Below are 16,769 nucleotides of genomic sequence, written 5' to 3' on the forward strand. Positions count from 1 at the left end.
AGGTATCAATCCTACTCGGGACACTGAATTGCTATAATTAATTGTTGTTGGAAATTAAATATACACTGGGAATGTAAGGCTTTTCGAGCTTGCTTGATTAATTCTATATATAATTCATTTTTGTTTTCACCATAGAAAATGTTGTAGCTTCTTCCATTCGGAAAACAATATTTTCTTAATTAATTTGATGTGTTCATTAAACAAGAAAAAAACTCTGCAAAAGATAATTTGGTGCAAAAGTTGGCTAACCCCTCCCTCCCTCATGTGGTCTATTTCCAGCTAGCTGTCTCATGGCTGGCTTTGAGAATATTCATTGTCGGTAAGAAATCTCCCTTTTTTTCTCCACCATTTCACGTGGGAATGGAGGGAGACCTCTCACCTCTCCTCGGCCATCTTTATCTAGTTTAATTTATTAGATTTTAAATTTATTTTTTAATAATTATAAATTTAAATTCTTTTAGAACTATTAAAATCTTATATAATTATTAATTTTAAAATCCATAAAACTAGTTGAAATACATACAAACTGATTCAAACATTCACATTAATAATAATAATAATAAAAAACTTGATGAATGAGGCTATTGAATTTATAAATGAAACACTCTTTTGAATCCAAATCAAGGTATAAGTAGTGAGTTGTAAATAACAAATTAAACATGTAAGACAGAATTAAATAAATTCTCGGAATTACCCTATTTTATATATATATATATATTACTGAATGATTGTTGGGTTTTCTAAATCAATCATAATAAGTTTGGAGATCGGTCTAGTATATAAGAACTTGAAGAGAAAAATAAATAATATTACTTTCAATGAATGATGATCTGCTTGCACTTTATTTGATATAAATCAAATTGCTAACTTTTTCCTTTCAAAAAAGAAGAAGAAAAAAGACAAGAATACATACGTGATTAATTTATATACACACTTAGTGGAAAAATATATGTTTCAAATGAACTATTTATCTTAATTATGGTGAAATCATGTTATATTTGATAACTTTTCTCAATTCTTTTTAGAGAAAAAGAAAATTGAAAGATAAAGTTGAAAGTATTAAAATTAATATGTGCGGTGGTTGCAGTGAAGACCAGTACTTTGAACCCTGATATGATTTTCCTTGATGTATTCATGATTATTTTAATTTTTTTTAATGAATAAGTGTAATTGAGCACTGTTGCATATATATATATATATATATATATTGTTTTTATTGAAAAAATTGAATTTTGAATTTCAAGTGATTTTATTTTGTTTCTTCTTTTTTTATTGAAAAATTTGATTTTGTTACTTAACTATTTAAAAAAATTGTAAATAAGATAGACTATTATAGAGATAAAATTCAGTAATAAAAATTCTCTGTGTTTGAGACCTTCTGTCTTTGATTTTCTTGGCGGTTGCGTCACCATTGAAAGCATGGCAAAGAGCAAAAGTTTCGTGAATCGTCTTGTCTTTATCGCCTATAGATAAGAAAATGAAGTGCTAACCACTTTATAATGTACTCATTCAATGTGTGTATAATCTCGATTTTTTAAAAAATTAGCAAAGTTTAATAAAATACAATTTGACAAACTAGCACCGGAAAAAATAATATTTACAAAATAGCATAATTTTATTTAAGTCGTGATAAGAACAATGACTCTAACTAGAAAAGTCAAACCGCAAACTAATATTAACTTTAACTCCAAATACAAACTCTAAAAAGGCCATGAAGATTTGACTGAACAATAAAGAAGAATTCTTAAAGTGTGTTTGGGAGTATGGTAGCAGTTGCTTTTCAAAGTGTTTTTCATTTCAAAATAATATTTTTTTTTTATTTTTTAAAAATTATTTTTGACATCATCATATCAAAATGATCTGAAAACATAAAAAAAAATTAATTTCTTTCAAACACAATGCCAAATAATGTTATGGATGGTTAGGCTTTATGCCTACTTCTAATATATAGTTATGATAAATAGGATATGAAACATTTTGTCCAATTATATTGTTAGTACAATTCTTACCCATAGATAATACAAACTTTCTGCTATTTCTAACTAGCTTTGATAAGAAGCAAACAATACAATAACCCTAAATCATAACTCTAAATTCATAAAAAAAAAAATACCCTTAAATACTAACATTAATGGTTAACCCTAAGAACAAACAATAATCAACAACTCTAAAATTAAACCTTAACTAACATTAAACCAAACCCTAAATCCTATAAACTAACTCTAAATCAACAATATGTAGGGTTAGTTAAGGTTTGTTTTTAGAGCTAATGATTGATGTTAATGTTTAGTGTCTATTTTTCAGATTCAGAGTTGTGATTTGGGGTTAGTTTAGGGTTACATTTTTTTTGGTCAAATCATTATTCACATTCACAATTTTTGATCAAAATCATTGTTCTCAATCACAATTTTAACAAAGTTCTCATTTCCAATAATATTTCTATTAAAACTATGTTAGTTTCTAGATATTTTTTTGATGGGCGAGTGTAAATATCCTAAAATTTTCCACTTTGATATATAAATTATCATTGTTCATTAGGAAATTTATTTTTAGGTTTGAAAAATACGTTTTAAATATATATTTGGTTTGAAAAAATAGTAAATTAATTTTTTTATTATTTTTTATGGTTTTAATATACTGATATAAAAAATTATTTTAATATTTTTATAGAGTACTGTGCATTAAAATACCAAATATGCATTCAATTTTTTATTTTTTTTACTATAACACCACTTGTCTGAAAAGGATAAAAAAAAGCTGTGATATCATGGTCAGATTGAGCTGGCAACATGTAAGTTGTAACTATAATTCTCACTGAATTAATTTTTTATCCCCCACGAACTATATTTTAAGATGTGTTTAAGAATGTGTCAATATAATTATTTTTTTGTTTAAAAATATATTAAAAAAATATACTTTTTATAAAATATTTTTGATATTAACATGTTAAAAAAATAAAAAATATAATAATTTTTTTTAATCAAACTTTTTAAAAACTTCGTGTTAGCAACACAATTTTAAATTGCCCCTTAATTTAATAGTGATTATTTATCTGATTTAAATTGTCAATAGGGGTAGAATTTGACCGGTCAAAAATAGTGGTTAAATCTCAAACCCTAGCACTCTCTCCGAGAAGAGACAGTACACTGTAGATGTAGACATATCATTATTCACATTCACAATTTTTTCATAAAAAAACCCACATATCTAACTCTCACTTCATATATTTAACTCATTTAGGTTTTAAGGCTTGAAATTTTTTATTTCGGGCTTGCAAATACAAAATATTTAATGGATTTTATGTATATTATATTTTACCCCTACAAAATTATATCTCTATAATATATAATATGTTTACGATTATACTTTATATATAGACACACATATACATGCATCTTGATACCATAAATTTATTTTTTCTTTAAATTAATCATAATGAAAAGATGTATATACAGTTATTTATGTAATTTAATTTAAATATTATAAGTGTGATATCGAATATACAAATTGTATAACAATTTCTATCCAAATCACTAATTAAAACATGTATCTATAAAACTCCAAACTAAAGTTTTTATAACAAAAAAACTCAAATAGATTAATGGTGTTAATTGAGAGTTAGATTTTGGGTTTTTGGTATAAAAATTTTATTTTTGGGTTTTATGGATACAAAAATATTTCAATAGGTTCTTTAAATAGAAAAATATTTATAATAGGATTTTAATAATTATCTTATTTTTTCGGTAAATAAAAATTGAGCAAAGCAAACCTCAACCATCAAAATAAAAATAAAAAAAGTAAAATTGAAGAGATCATAAGATTATCATAATTCAAACATGAATAACATGTTGATGATACCTTGCTTCAACTCCAAATCTTATGGAAAATGATGATAATTACCACCGCATTACCTTTGTTAAACTCAACATGAAGTAGATTTAACTCAAGGTTTATTTATTTATTTAAAAAAAAAATTAAAACAACTTTGAATTTTATTTATTTATTTTTGCTTTAAATTAATTTTTTTGTGTATTCTTATATCATTTTGATATGATAATATCAAAAATAAAATTTATTTTAATATATTTTTAAATAAAAAATACTTTAAAAAACAACAATTATCATCACTAAACAAATCTAAATTTCCATGAAATTCTGAATTAATTTATTCTTTTAGCAGCTAACACTGTTTAATCCGGTGGCCGGGCTAGGTTAATAATAGCGGTCTGGTCTGGATGCCCATTATTTGCGGGTTCTTCCCTCCATAGTCAGCCGAAAGATACTCTCTCATCCAATCACTTTTGCATGTGCGAAGCTTCGTCATGTCTTGCTGTCACTCTCTTACATGATCATGTCCAGTTCAGCTTCACCTAAGCTAAGCATATTCAAAGTGCTATAGGCACGTTCAAGTTTCAACAACATGACTACCACTGTTCCTTTGCACTTACATTTCACAAATATTATACCAAGATTTGATTCAAAGAAAGCAACCTCTCTACCCTAACACCATTCTTTCTTTTGATCCAAGACGACCATGCATTCTTTTTGACTTTTCTCAATGGATTCTTCAACTCTTCTTGACTATGCTCTCTTTCAACTCACCCCAACTCGAACCAGGTACAATATCAACATCACTATCACTCTTTACTTTCACTCTCTTTTAACTCTCAATTCACTTAGAGTTGTTGTCTTTGAGGCTAAAAATCTTCTTCTTTCATATATTGTTGTTTTTGTGTGTGAAGGTGTGATCTGGTTCTCTTCTGTGGAGGCAAGAATGAGAAACTGGCTTCTGGGTTATTTGAACCATTCATTTTACACCTTAAATTTATTAAAGATCAGATTTCCAAAGTTGGGTACTCCATCAAACTTTGCCCACCGACCAAAAATGCTCCTTGGTTCACCAAAGGTACTTTTGAGAGGTAATGAATCCGAGACTTAGCTCTCTTTTTTCTTATTGGGAAATTTAGACATTGGGCTTTAATTCCATTGAGCAATTTGATTGAGTTATTGGATATCATGGATTTGTTTTTGAATTTGAAAAAGGGGTGAAATTTAGTTGATTTTGTCGTAATTGTTGCAAATTATTGTTTCCATGTATGTAAATAGTGTGAATGGTTGTAGATTGTTCATCGAATAAACGGAACTGGAATTTTGATTTCTACTCAAATAGATAATTAATCTTGAATTGTGCTCAAAGTTTTTAAATTTACTACAATTTACAATGGGTTATATGCCATAAAAATGGCAAAATTCTATTCTCTTGTTGATTTGCTGAGCAAATAAATTGCCTTGTCAAATTGGTTTGGTCTCTGTCATTTCTTGGTCGTGTTAAAAGTTAAAACATACTATAATTTGCTGTTGGCATTGAATTTAGCATATGTAATTATGCGTAAACTACGTCATGTCTGTGTAAATTTGGAACTTTACCGGTATTAAACCCTGGGTATTATCAGAGAGCTGAGGAGTTCAACCGCTATTTTGTTTTTCTGTTTCTGCAGGGATGCCTGAAAAGATAATTCATCTCTTCTTTTGTGCAGATTTGTTCGTTTTGTTAGTACACCAGCTGTACTTGAGAGATTTGTCAGCCTAGAAAGAGACATCTTGCAGATTGAGGAGAGTGCAGTTCATGCCAATGAATTATCAAACACAAATGTAGCTGGACAACTGGAGGAAGGTATTATCATCAGGACTTAAATCATTATTGGCAATAGTTTCAACCCGTGTTGGAATTGCTTACTCTAATCAATTGTGTAATATGTACCACTTCAAAAAACTGCAACTTTGTGTACTGAATAGCTCTGTTTTACCAGGGAGTGGACTGGCTGCCAATACTATCACAAGGAAGTCAAGTGATTCCTCTAAGGTAGATCACATTTCCATGGATTTTGTTGATTAATTGTGATGCTTAGCTAGAAAATCATATTGATTCTTTGAATGTCTTCACTGGTATTTGTTCCCAGCTAAAAGATGAGCTTGAGAAAAGTGAGCACGCTTCAATGGAAGGAAATTCCAAGTAATCCTTCCTAGTTTTCTTAGCAAACTTGGTGTGTATGTGTGTGTTGTCTTTCCATCAGCGTCATTCATCAATCATTTGTTGTGATATCTAGGATTCAGTTTCAACTGCTTCTAGAAGCACGGAAAACATTGCTTCGCAAAGAGCAAGCTATGGCATATGCACGTGGCCTTGTTGTTGGATTTGAAGTGGACAGCATAAATGATCTCATCTCCTTCGCAGATGCTTTTGGAGCTTCACGGTTAAGGTATGACCTGGGACAAATTATAACTGTCATTCATTGTTTTGGGAACAATTTTCTGACCAGAAAACTAAGAAAAAAAAAGCCAAAACCCTTTTCTGACCAGAAGACTATGAAAATAAAATGCCAAAACCCTTTTTCTAGTATCTTTGTTTTTGTTATAAGTAGTCAATTTTCACCCTGTGTTTCTTATTTGCTTAATTTAAATACAAAAAACCAGCCAAGATTTGAATTGTAAACATGAACCACTTTTATTGGTTGAATTCTGTTGGCTGTAAATATGTGTTTACATGAAGAGAAAAGAACAGTATCAGAGTTATTTGAACTTTGGGATGCCTGCTGAAGTGGCGATTTCTTCCTTGGTTTTTGCCAAATATCGAATTCCACTGGAGTTATAAATTCCATTACAGTTTCGTCTGATGCCAATCATGCAGCCTTGAAATCTACTGGTGTTTATATGCAGGGAAGCATGCAACAATTTCAAGGAATTATGTAAGAAAAAGCATGGGGATGGTCTCTGGATGGAGGAATTAGCAGCAATGGAGGCATGCCCTCCATCAGAGCTGTCATTTTTGGGAACATCAGGAATTGTACTTGCAAATGAAATTAGTTCCCTTAATCAGAATGTCATGCTAAATTTGACAAACAATGGGGTATCTACTGGTGATTTTATGCCCAATGGATCTACAGATGCATCAAGATCTGATTCAACTGCAGACAGCAGAAAGGGTATTGTTTATTCTTTCCGTGCTCACCCTCTCTTTATTTTGCATTGCGTCGAAGGAGCATCTATGTTGGTTTATTTATGGTTAGATTACTAGATTAGAACCAGGGCTACATTCAATTTGTCACACATTAGTGTTGTTTTCAATCTTCTTGTTTTCCCTCCTGTTACTTGCAGAGTGAATTTTTCACAAACCTGAGGTCCTGCACATTTTTTGGCAAAAAATATAAAGCAATTTCTAGCCTTTTGTCAGACTGTGTTTGGTAATGTGTTTACACTACATTTTAAAGTGTTTTTCGAAGCACATTTGGAGTGAAAAAGCATTGATGCCTTTTCAGGTGCTTTTGGATGGTTTTGATAGGCTGATGCTGAAAATATCAAAAAGCACCTGAAAAGCACCGAATTGGTGTTTTTTTTTTCAGTCAAAACGCACTTTTGCTAAAGCACCTGCAACACATTACCAAACGCATACTGAATATGGTAAAATCAGTAGTGCTTGTTGTATGGTTAATGCACTTCATGTATGATTTAGCAAGCACAACCAATGACCCCTATTTTGATGCCCAAGCAACAGAAAATGAGTTCAACTATTACTTGCTAATTGTAATTTTTTTAGGAACTTTAATCTTAGAATTATATTGTCCAGATTAACATGATCTGATTTCTTCTTCTTCCTCATCCTTTTGTTTTGTTGCTGTTTCTGATGAATTAACACGATTGGATTCTTGCTTGTGCAAAAGGCAAAATGTCTCCATATTCCTTTCGGATGAGCAATTTAGTGTTTTCTGATGTCAAATACATTAAAATGCAGATGGTAGCATGGGAACATCTGACCAGATAGCATCATCTAGTGCCAAAGTTCAAGTACCAATGCAGTGGCCAAACCAGATACCTCCATACATGTACAATTTCCAAGGCCCTATTCCTCAGTTTCCTCCGTATCAAGGATATCCTTTCCCTACCATGCAGCCTATCCCTCCTAATTATCCAAGAAATATGCAGTGGCCTTCTAGCATGAAAGAATTTAGTCAAGGAAAAAAGGATAAGTCCCTGAACAAAAAGGGATATAAATATTCAGGAGAAGACAGACAAACAAACTCCAGTGACTCTGAAGGAAGGAGTGATTCAGATTCCCATATAGATCAGGACAAAAAGAACTCCTCCATAGATGTTCCATACAGGAAAAAACACAGGAAGAAGTCCTCTAAGACCGTTGTCATCAGAAATATTAACTACATCACCCCCAAGAGAAGAAATGAAGGAAGTGATAGTTTTTCTGATGAAACTTCTTCAGATGAGGATGAGTACATTGATGAAGATACCATAAAAAAGAAGGTAGATGATGCAGTTGGATCATTGGGAAAATTGTGCAAGTCAAATTCAAGTACACAGAAAAGAAAAGGCTCAAACAAGAGCAACCACAAGTCAAATGGATCAAGTGATGCTCCTGACCAAGATTTTGACGATGGCCCTGTTTCAAATGCATCCAGGGGAGGAAGGACTAGTGAGAACTGGGATGCTTTCCAGAGCCTTCTGATGAAAGATGATGACACAGTTAATGGGGTAGAAAAATTGCAGCCAGTGGATGTTCAGGAAGAGCATTTCATAGTCAAAAGCTCTGGAGATGGAACTTCATTAAGGAGCAATCGTGCTATGGACTTGGGACCAGAGAAATTACTGAACAGAAGGATGGTGACAGGTGATTCTTTTGTTGTGACTCCGAGGGATGGGGAACACGAGGATAGAGTTAGGCTGGAAGATATAGAAAATGCAGAGAGTTTTCGACCAATCATGAAGAGAAGGGACTTGACAGATGAGGATTTGGTAATTTCACAAAGATTAGAAGATTCAGGAAGTGGCCTCAGGGGTATCTTATCTCGTTCCACTGAGCCATCCATAATCAAGCCTGGTAAAGGAGATGATTGGTTTGTTATCGATCACTCAGGGAAACCAGAAAACCAGGATACAGCCAATTACATGCTATCACTAGAGGGTGATTATTCAAATGCCAAGTCAAGTAGAAGAGACGTACTTGTTGACGATTCTTTCATGATTCATGCTCGATCTTCTGTGGATGATTTATATGGTTCTCAATGGAAAACTGACATAAGCATGGCTACGGATCTAACTTTATCTTCCCAGGCAGAAAATGGCATTACAGAACATAATCATGAAGTTATGGATGCCTATGAACCGAATGACCTCTGTGTGGTCCTTGAACGAGATTCTGGATTTGAATCTACAAGGGATTCCTGGGTTACAGACCAGGGAATTGACATATCATTCATGGAAGCTCATAGGAGCTCAAATGCTGAATCTGGTGATCAAACTGAGAAGAAGCTTCCTTCAAACAGTGACAAGACCACTGTCAAGAAAAATGGAATTAATGGGAGAAAAGTTCCAGAAGTGAGGACTAAAATCGTGCAAGGATCCCCCAGTAAGAACAGAACTGAGATGATGTCTAAAAGCAAGAAATCATCAGTTGTTAGTAGGCCCACAGTTCAGAAGAGCAAGCAAGAGAAGGTATTTATTAAGTTGCTTATTCAAGTTGTTTTTCATTATGTTTCCCCAACTTTTCAACTTCTTACGAGACATGCTTGTGAACAGGAAGAAGAGATTAGGAAGAAAATGGAAGAGTTAGCAATTCAACGCCTAAAAAGAATTGCTGAAAGAACTGCAGCAGCTGGTGGTGCTCCGGCGGCAACCAAGAGGGCATCATTGGAGAGCAAATCAGTCAAAGGTTCATCCAAGTCTGACAAAAATAAAATCATTCCCAGACCTGAGAGACAAACAAGATAGGTTACCATCAAAATCAGGCAGCTTAAGAAAGAAAGCTCAGAAGGTGAATGTTTAGATCCTCAGTTGCTGATCTCAATGAGTTGCCTGTTCCTTTTGATTGAGTTGGATGGGACAGACAGTATGCTGCTATCTACAATAAATGATACTAATACACTTGCCATAAAGTGCCTTCATCAACTTCAACAGATACCCTGCCAAGCTCTCAAAATCTTCCTTTGTATGCAAATATCTCCACGGGTTGCTTATATAGTTATAAGATTTCATATAATGAGCCATGATGTATATAGTTCTCATGAGCTATTCTTGAGACTTCGCCTACACAAATTCTTTCACATTATTGTGCATGAAAATAATCTCCAGCTTGTTTCTTGGATTTCACGGGTATGTAATTTGTTTCTTGCACTGTAAAACTACATTATTGGGAAATAGGTTTCTTCTGTAGCAATTCTATTTCTGCAACACTTGTGTTTAATTCGTTGCAAATTGTATCCAGTTTCATTCAATCCAAGTTCAAGGCTTGCAGCGCGTTTGGGAGGACTAAGAAACAACACGAAAATGGGATGAATTGTTGGGAGGATTATATGAGTCACAAATACTCCAATTTACTTTGAAAATCTCATGTACAAATACATTATGACACTTCTGATTGAGATTCTTCATGTTTCTCATCCTAAAAGTGATAGTAAAAGTGACAGGCAAAATGAAAGAAATGAGCCCACCAGCAATCCTGCCTGTACTAAGAACTTCATTACTGACATGACATCTGCAGACACTATCCAGTATTGATAGTAACAAATTGCCAGAACTGTTGTTACCAAAATTGCAGGAATTGCTGCTGTTACTATTGCAGGAAGGCAGGCAGGCAGGCAACATGGACATTATCCAGAGGCATGTCCTCTCTATTTTTATTGTTTTTATTGTTTTTTAGATGTTAATTTATCAATTTAGTTTAGAAGTGTCAATACAACCTTGCTATCGTGGTTTGAGGATATAAATTCAATCCAGTGAACTCTAAATTAAGGTGCCAGCTTGTAGTAATTTCTTCCTGCAGACAGTGTACAATGAAATACAATATTTTTCATTCGAATTGTATTAAAATAGTATTTTTTTAAAAAATAATTTTGATATAAATACATAAAAAATCTGAAAATATTAAAAAAAATTAAAAATTAAATTTTTCATAAAACACAATTCACCAATATCTCTAAAAAAGTAATTATAATTTGACAGTTTTACTTAACTGCACACAAAGCCAATACTTGGTCATAGGCTCATATCTCTCTCTCGTACACATACACTTGTATGACTAAACAAACTTTGTTGACACTTATGTAGAATGTTGACATTTGATGTTTTTTTCTTTTAATTAATTTGAGTGGGATGCCTTAAATTTATCAAAACTAATCCGGCCATTAGTTATTTGGAAGATTAATTAAATTTAAACGAGGTCATCGACCTCCAATGGAACAACATGGAGGCTGGCACACGCTTTTGATTTTCAACTGCTAAGTGGCCAAAATCAAATCTAGTATTATATTAGGAATATAGTATTGAAGTGGTATAATTCAACTAATTAGATTTTAAGTTTTTTCTTTAAAGGTTATTAATTCGAGTCTCACAAATTTCAGGATAGCTGAAAGCTTACATGGTCGTTAACTTCAAGGTCCATGAGATTAGTTAAGGTACGCGCAAGTTAGTCTGGATATCCACGTTAATATATATATATATATATATATATATATATATATGGTATTGGGATAGAAAATCCAAATTCTAATTAATATTACATGGGATACTGTAAAATGTATGAACCCCATGGTCATACGAGAAATATATACCTAGCTGGGGAGCAAAATTTTATGTGATCATCAATGAAATAAGTTTTAGAATTTTCTGTTGGGAGTGCATGCATGCCTATGTACGTAGCTTATAAGTTCCGAAGAGCTCTCCGATTTTTATTTTTCAAAAATAGTAATCAAAATACCACAATTAATTTGAAGAAAATCAAAGATGGAATTGCATATTAAAGCATCCGAGAAAGAGATTCTTGCTGCATAATAACTTGAGTGAAAGAAAGAAAAGAAAAGGCTCAAAATCAAGCAATGCCCTGTAGTTAATTATCTTAGATCTAATATTGTTGATTAAATAACTAGAAAATTTAGAATGTTTCAAGAAATACAAGTAAATTAAGTTTTCTTTTTTCTTTTCTCTATTTCCAGTAAAAACAATCTTAGTTGGCAAGGTCCAAAATTAGCCCTATCATAGTTAGCCATGGTAGCAGAGCCCCATGATCCTGAAAACTGATCACGAGACAGTGACCTAAAAGAGTGGCACACACAATTTAGGAGAGGAAGCCTACGTTATGAATACAAAGGCCAGCAACTCATCCATTTCTCCTTGGATTTCTCTTTGAGAAAAGTTTCAGAGAATTCATTTTCATTTCTTTTTATCCCATCTGGAACCTTCATGGGCTGCACGTTAATGTTTCATGTTTTAACTCTCTTTGTACTTTGAATATTTCTTCTGTGTTTACACACCAGGAATTTAATTAAAATATTCCCTTAGTCAATTTCTTGATTATTAATATGATTCTTGAGACGTTTTGCCCAAGTTAATTCAGGGGCTGGCAGAAAAGCTATGTCTACTGGTATCTTCTGTCGCGTTAAGCCCTTGCTCTTTGGAGGCAGGACTTCTAGATTTGAGGTATAAATTTTTTTCCAGTTTTTCTTTCTTATGTTTTTCACTTGCAATCTCGATAATATGCTAGTAATTATGATTCATACTGTAGAGAAAAATATTTGTTCCAAAGTGAGAGAATGCTTTAGGCACAGGCTAATACCATGAGTTCTCCACTAAATTTTATGTTCATCTTGTCAACTATATTCTGCGTAGTCATATGTGTTTTCATGCCAGGAAGGTTTATGTTCCTCTGACAGCCATTTCATGGCACTTCCCTGCTCCTTGGCTAAGTCCCTATCATTTTTTTTCATTCCTATAGACTTGCTAATGTTAGCTTCGGTTTCTTTTTCCTCGCATTCATCTAAATTTCCAAAATTGAAATAGTTTTTGTATTAGAACCTTGATAATCTAGCATCAAGAGTTTGAATCTCACAACCTTTATTCCATCTAATTGAATTAATAAAATCAAGCATACTGTGGAATTCTTAATGTTTTTCGCTCATGTCAACTTGATTTTAATGTATGATAAATTAGGAACATCTGGTAACAGCATTGGCTTATCAATGTTGACAGAAACAAGAGTACTATTGCAGGTAGTGAAAAGAGCTCACTTGGTCAAGGATAAGAAGAAGGAATCAGAAGAACCGAAGATGGAACGTTCACGTTCACGTGGATCTTCAGGCAACTTCATTTTGATGATGGAGCTTAGGAAGAAAATCATTACCTTCAGAGACATCATTGACCTACCACCTTTTGATGCTTCTCTGAGCATAAACGAGGTACCATAGCACAAAATCGTCTGTTGAATGAAGTTAGAACACAACACCATGCTTTGAATCTCTGAACATTTATCTGTGTTGCAGCTGGTGATGGGAACAATGAGAGATCTGCACAAGTTTTACCCTGAAATCATACCCAGTAGTCAACTGTATGAAATTAAGGGATCATCTATCGATAAGGTTTTCTATTTAGTTCCATCATGACCACTCCATGGCAGTTGTTAGATGCAATTCTTTTAAGATTTCGAAGCTGATCATCTAAATGCATGCTCAAACAGGTTCTGAAATATTTTTGTGAGGCTTTGAGATCAATTGGGGATTCATGGATGATGAATCAAGAGTGGATGGACAAAGCTACATACAACATGTACAATAACAGTGATCAAAGGATCAGTTCGGAACAAGCAGGTATGATACAACTTTTCCAGAATTTAGTCAGCAGTATATTTTTATCCACGTTTTCGGATCTTGTAAGAAACAAAATGGAACAAGTTGTTTGAAAGAATTTTGGAAAGAGTGCATCGTACTGAAGAGCTTGGTTTTTTCCATTTAATATCTCCTTGCACAACTAGTCTGAAGTTTCATGATTGAAGGTGATTACTTCTCTCTATCTTTCTTTTTTTCTGAATTTTTAGTTGAAATTGCTTCGGCAACACTCACCTGCATGATTAAGATAGCAAGAGAAATGTTTGATGTGATGGATGAATATGAGCCAAATAAAGACATTCAACGATCCAACGCCTTCAGCAAAATCTTGATGGAATCCTCTTCAGACAACAACAGCTATAGCCCATGTTGTGCTTCTCCAGAGACTCCTACATCAGTGCTTCCCGAGTTTTCGGGTTCTCCTGCTTCTGGAGAATTTTCAAATTTTTATAGCTCTTCTCCTCTTCTCAGATCTCTGAGAGTTCAAGCACTTGAAAAATTGAACCCCATGGACATAAAACGTCTCTCATTCCACATGCCTTCAAACCTGGAAATTCTAGACGGCAGCAGTTTGAAACGAAAGGACAGAGTGGATGATGAAACAATGACAGAAGTGGAAGCAAAGCGCAAGCCATTGTTCGAAAGGAGCAATTCAGAAGAAAGCAGCAATTGTGAGGAACTGATGTTTGAAATAGAAGCAAGCAGTAATTGTGATGTGAAAAAAGCTGCTGACCTTGAGGATCACAGCGATTACAGCCTCAAACGTGGAATGCCACAGATTGCAGCAGCTGAGACCACTCCAGTGATAGCTGAAGCCATAACGCCACCAGCTGCATTGTCAGTCAATGCATCACCAGTTCCACCAGCACAGCCTCACATATCCTCACCCATGATGGTAGACGTTGTGGCCACACCATCACTACCATCTACTCCTCCACCAATGAAGCTGCAACCAGATGTAGCAACCACACAGCCACCACCTCCAACTCCACCTCCACCACCACCATTCGTGCTGCAGCCAGCGACTTTTACAGTGGCTAGCGTACCACGTCCACCACCTACTATGTCAAGAACTGTAACAGCACCCCCGCTACCACCTCCACCACCACCTATGGCATCTGGAACTGCAGCAGCAGCACCCCCGCTGCCACCCCCGCCCCCGCCCCCACGTATGTTATCAGGAACTGGAACAGCAGCACCAATGCTGCCACCACCACCACCACCACCACCTCAAACATCAACTGCAAGAAACGCACCACCTCCTCCCCCACCACTCATGATGTCTTCAAAAGGAACGATGCCATTGCCGCCGCCGCCACCTATGCCTCTCGGAAATGGAGCTGCTCCACCACCTCCTCCACCTGGTGCAGCAAGATCCTTACGCCCCAAGAAAGCACAGACTAAATTGAAGAGATCAAGTCAGATGGGTAATTTGTATCGAGTGCTTAAGGGGAAGGTGGAAGGAGGAAATCAACTTACTAAATCACCTACTGGAAGAAAGGGTCCAGCTTCGAGCAGTGCTGGCGGAAAGCAGGGAATGGCTGATGCACTAGCAGAGATTACAAAGAGGTACGTATTGCTTTCTAAAGAACTCTAACATTAAGAAATAATCTGTTTGGTTAAATTTTATTTCAAGGGAATGGAAAAGGTCATAAATGAGAACCAAATGAGTTTCTTTCTTTGTGCCTCAGATCAGCATACTTCCAACAAATTGAAGAAGATGTTCAAAAGTATTCAAAGGAAATCACAGAGCTGAAGGCTGCCATCAGTACTTTCAAAACAAAGGACATGACAGAGTTGATCAAGTTCCACAAGCATGTCGAATCAATTCTTGAGAAATTAACTGATGAAACACAGGTTAATATAACAGAAAAAGTTTGTTATTTTCACTACTCTTCAACGTCCACATGTCCTGTTCAATTTCTATATCATCATGACCTGTATTTCCTTGCATTGCAGGTGCTTGCAAGGTTTGAAGGTTTCCCTCAAAAAAAGCTGGAAGCATTAAGGACAGCAGCTGCCCTAGGCTCAAAGTTGAATGGCGTAGTGGCTGAACTGAAAAATTGGAAGGTAGAGCCCCCATTAGGCCAGCTTCTTGACAAGACAGAACGTTACTTCAACAAGGTAACTTTGTCATAGTCCTGAACCTCATTGTAAGACAATCTTCATTATTTGCAAGATTTTTTACATGCAGCTAAAAGAATTAATAACATACAGATAAAAGGAGACCTTGACGCCTTGGAGAGGACAAAAGATGAAGAATCCAAGAAATTTCAAAGTCACAACATCGACTTCGACTTCCATATTCTTGTACAAATCAAGGAATCAATGGTGGATGTTTCTTCGAGCTGCATGGAATTGGCACTCAAGGTAGATTCGCCTATGAATTAACATTTTGTTTCAAACTAGAAGCTCAATTCACACAACTTGAGGATCATTTCCAGAAGATGATTTGACTTTGAAGAGGATTTATTTTTACCATTTTCTTCTGCTTTTGAATATATTCAGGAGAGGCGGCAAACAAAAGCAGCAGAGACAGCAGTATCTGGAACCAAAACAGAACCTAGAAGTGCTGGTGCTAAGATGCTTTGGAGGGCTTTCCAATTCGCATTCCGGGTTTATAGCTTTGCTGGTGGACATGATGATCGAGCTGACATGCTGACAAGAGAATTGGCCCATGAAATAGAGACTGATCCTCATCATCAATGAATAATTAAAAACCACTTAAAGAAAAGAGAAACCCCACCAGAGTATATACATATGTTTATATTCTATACTGCATTGTATGAGAAAAGTGAGTAGATTGACGGCGATGGAACATCTTTAGATACAACTTTTGCTTGCTATTTTGATGAGCTAGGACTTAGAACTGCTTCAAGTTTCTATGCTACGATATTCTCTATGAAACTTTGAGTCACAACTCTAGCTATTCTACTCCCATTTGTAATAAGTAATTCTTGAGGTGCATGTTCTTAAGGGATTGATTCTTTGCCCCCTTTTTTTTTTCAATAAATCAATTGATGGTTGAGGGATTTGGACTTGTACAAGAACCTCATTTTTGAAAAAATGTGGCTACCAATTATGCTATGCCTCGGCACGGCCATGTAG

General features: G+C 34.6%; 2 protein-coding genes and 1 long non-coding RNA gene across 4 annotated transcripts; 2 read left to right on the plus strand and 1 right to left on the minus strand.

Annotated features, from left to right (window-relative positions):
- The first annotated feature begins 4,251 nt into the window (after positions 1 to 4,251).
- On the plus strand, positions 4,252 to 10,236 carry LOC7490811 (COP1-interacting protein 7). Of its 2 annotated transcripts, XM_024599848.2 has the most exons (10): positions 4,256 to 4,372; positions 4,526 to 4,617; positions 4,743 to 4,919; positions 5,538 to 5,674; positions 5,811 to 5,863; positions 5,961 to 6,013; positions 6,108 to 6,260; positions 6,718 to 6,983; positions 7,790 to 9,501; positions 9,586 to 10,236. In XM_024599848.2, the coding sequence occupies exons 2-10, from the start codon at positions 4,559 to 4,561 to the stop codon at positions 9,775 to 9,777; spliced, it is 2,802 nt and encodes a 933-aa protein (XP_024455616.1). In that variant the 5' UTR covers positions 4,256 to 4,372; positions 4,526 to 4,558; the 3' UTR covers positions 9,778 to 10,236. The 2 variants fall into 2 exon arrangements, with proteins under 2 accessions (XP_024455615.1, XP_024455616.1); XM_024599847.2 differs by having other exon boundaries at positions 4,252 to 4,617.
- Positions 10,237 to 12,082: 1,846 nt separating this feature from the next.
- On the plus strand, positions 12,083 to 16,656 carry LOC7494351 (uncharacterized protein At4g04980). Its single transcript, XM_024599544.2, has 9 exons — positions 12,083 to 12,480; positions 13,050 to 13,235; positions 13,320 to 13,415; positions 13,514 to 13,643; positions 13,871 to 15,230; positions 15,353 to 15,518; positions 15,621 to 15,785; positions 15,879 to 16,031; positions 16,170 to 16,656. Exons 1-9 carry the CDS (start codon positions 12,415 to 12,417, stop codon positions 16,368 to 16,370), a joined length of 2,523 nt encoding a protein of 840 aa, XP_024455312.2. The 5' UTR covers positions 12,083 to 12,414; the 3' UTR covers positions 16,371 to 16,656.
- LOC127905226 (uncharacterized) lies at positions 12,874 to 14,042 on the minus strand. Its single transcript, XR_008059026.1, has 2 exons — positions 13,896 to 14,042; positions 12,874 to 13,359 (listed from the first exon to the last, which is right to left on the minus strand). It is a non-coding gene; the product is annotated as an uncharacterized LOC127905226 (long non-coding RNA).
- Positions 16,657 to 16,769: the final 113 nt, after the last annotated feature.

Source organism: Populus trichocarpa, chromosome 4, assembly GCF_000002775.5.
Source record: "Populus trichocarpa isolate Nisqually-1 chromosome 4, P.trichocarpa_v4.1, whole genome shotgun sequence".
NCBI classification, from domain to species: Eukaryota; Viridiplantae; Streptophyta; class Magnoliopsida; order Malpighiales; family Salicaceae; genus Populus; species Populus trichocarpa.

Excerpts from the sequence above, each read along its gene's own strand:
- LOC7490811 (XM_024599847.2), top strand. The coding sequence starts at position 4,559 with ATGGATTCTTCAACTCTTCTTGACTATGCTCTCTTTCAACTCACCCCA. Across the intron at positions 4,618-4,742 it reads CTCACCCCAACTCGAACCAG|GTGTGATCTGGTTCTCTTCT; the intron begins GTACAATATCAA and ends TTGTGTGTGAAG. Across the intron at positions 9,502-9,585 it reads AGAAGAGCAAGCAAGAGAAG|GAAGAAGAGATTAGGAAGAA; the intron begins GTATTTATTAAG and ends GCTTGTGAACAG.
- LOC7494351 (XM_024599544.2), top strand. The coding sequence starts at position 12,415 with ATGTCTACTGGTATCTTCTGTCGCGTTAAGCCCTTGCTCTTTGGAGGC. Across the intron at positions 12,481-13,049 it reads GCAGGACTTCTAGATTTGAG|GTAGTGAAAAGAGCTCACTT; the intron begins GTATAAATTTTT and ends GTACTATTGCAG. Across the intron at positions 15,786-15,878 it reads CAGAACGTTACTTCAACAAG|ATAAAAGGAGACCTTGACGC; the intron begins GTAACTTTGTCA and ends AATAACATACAG.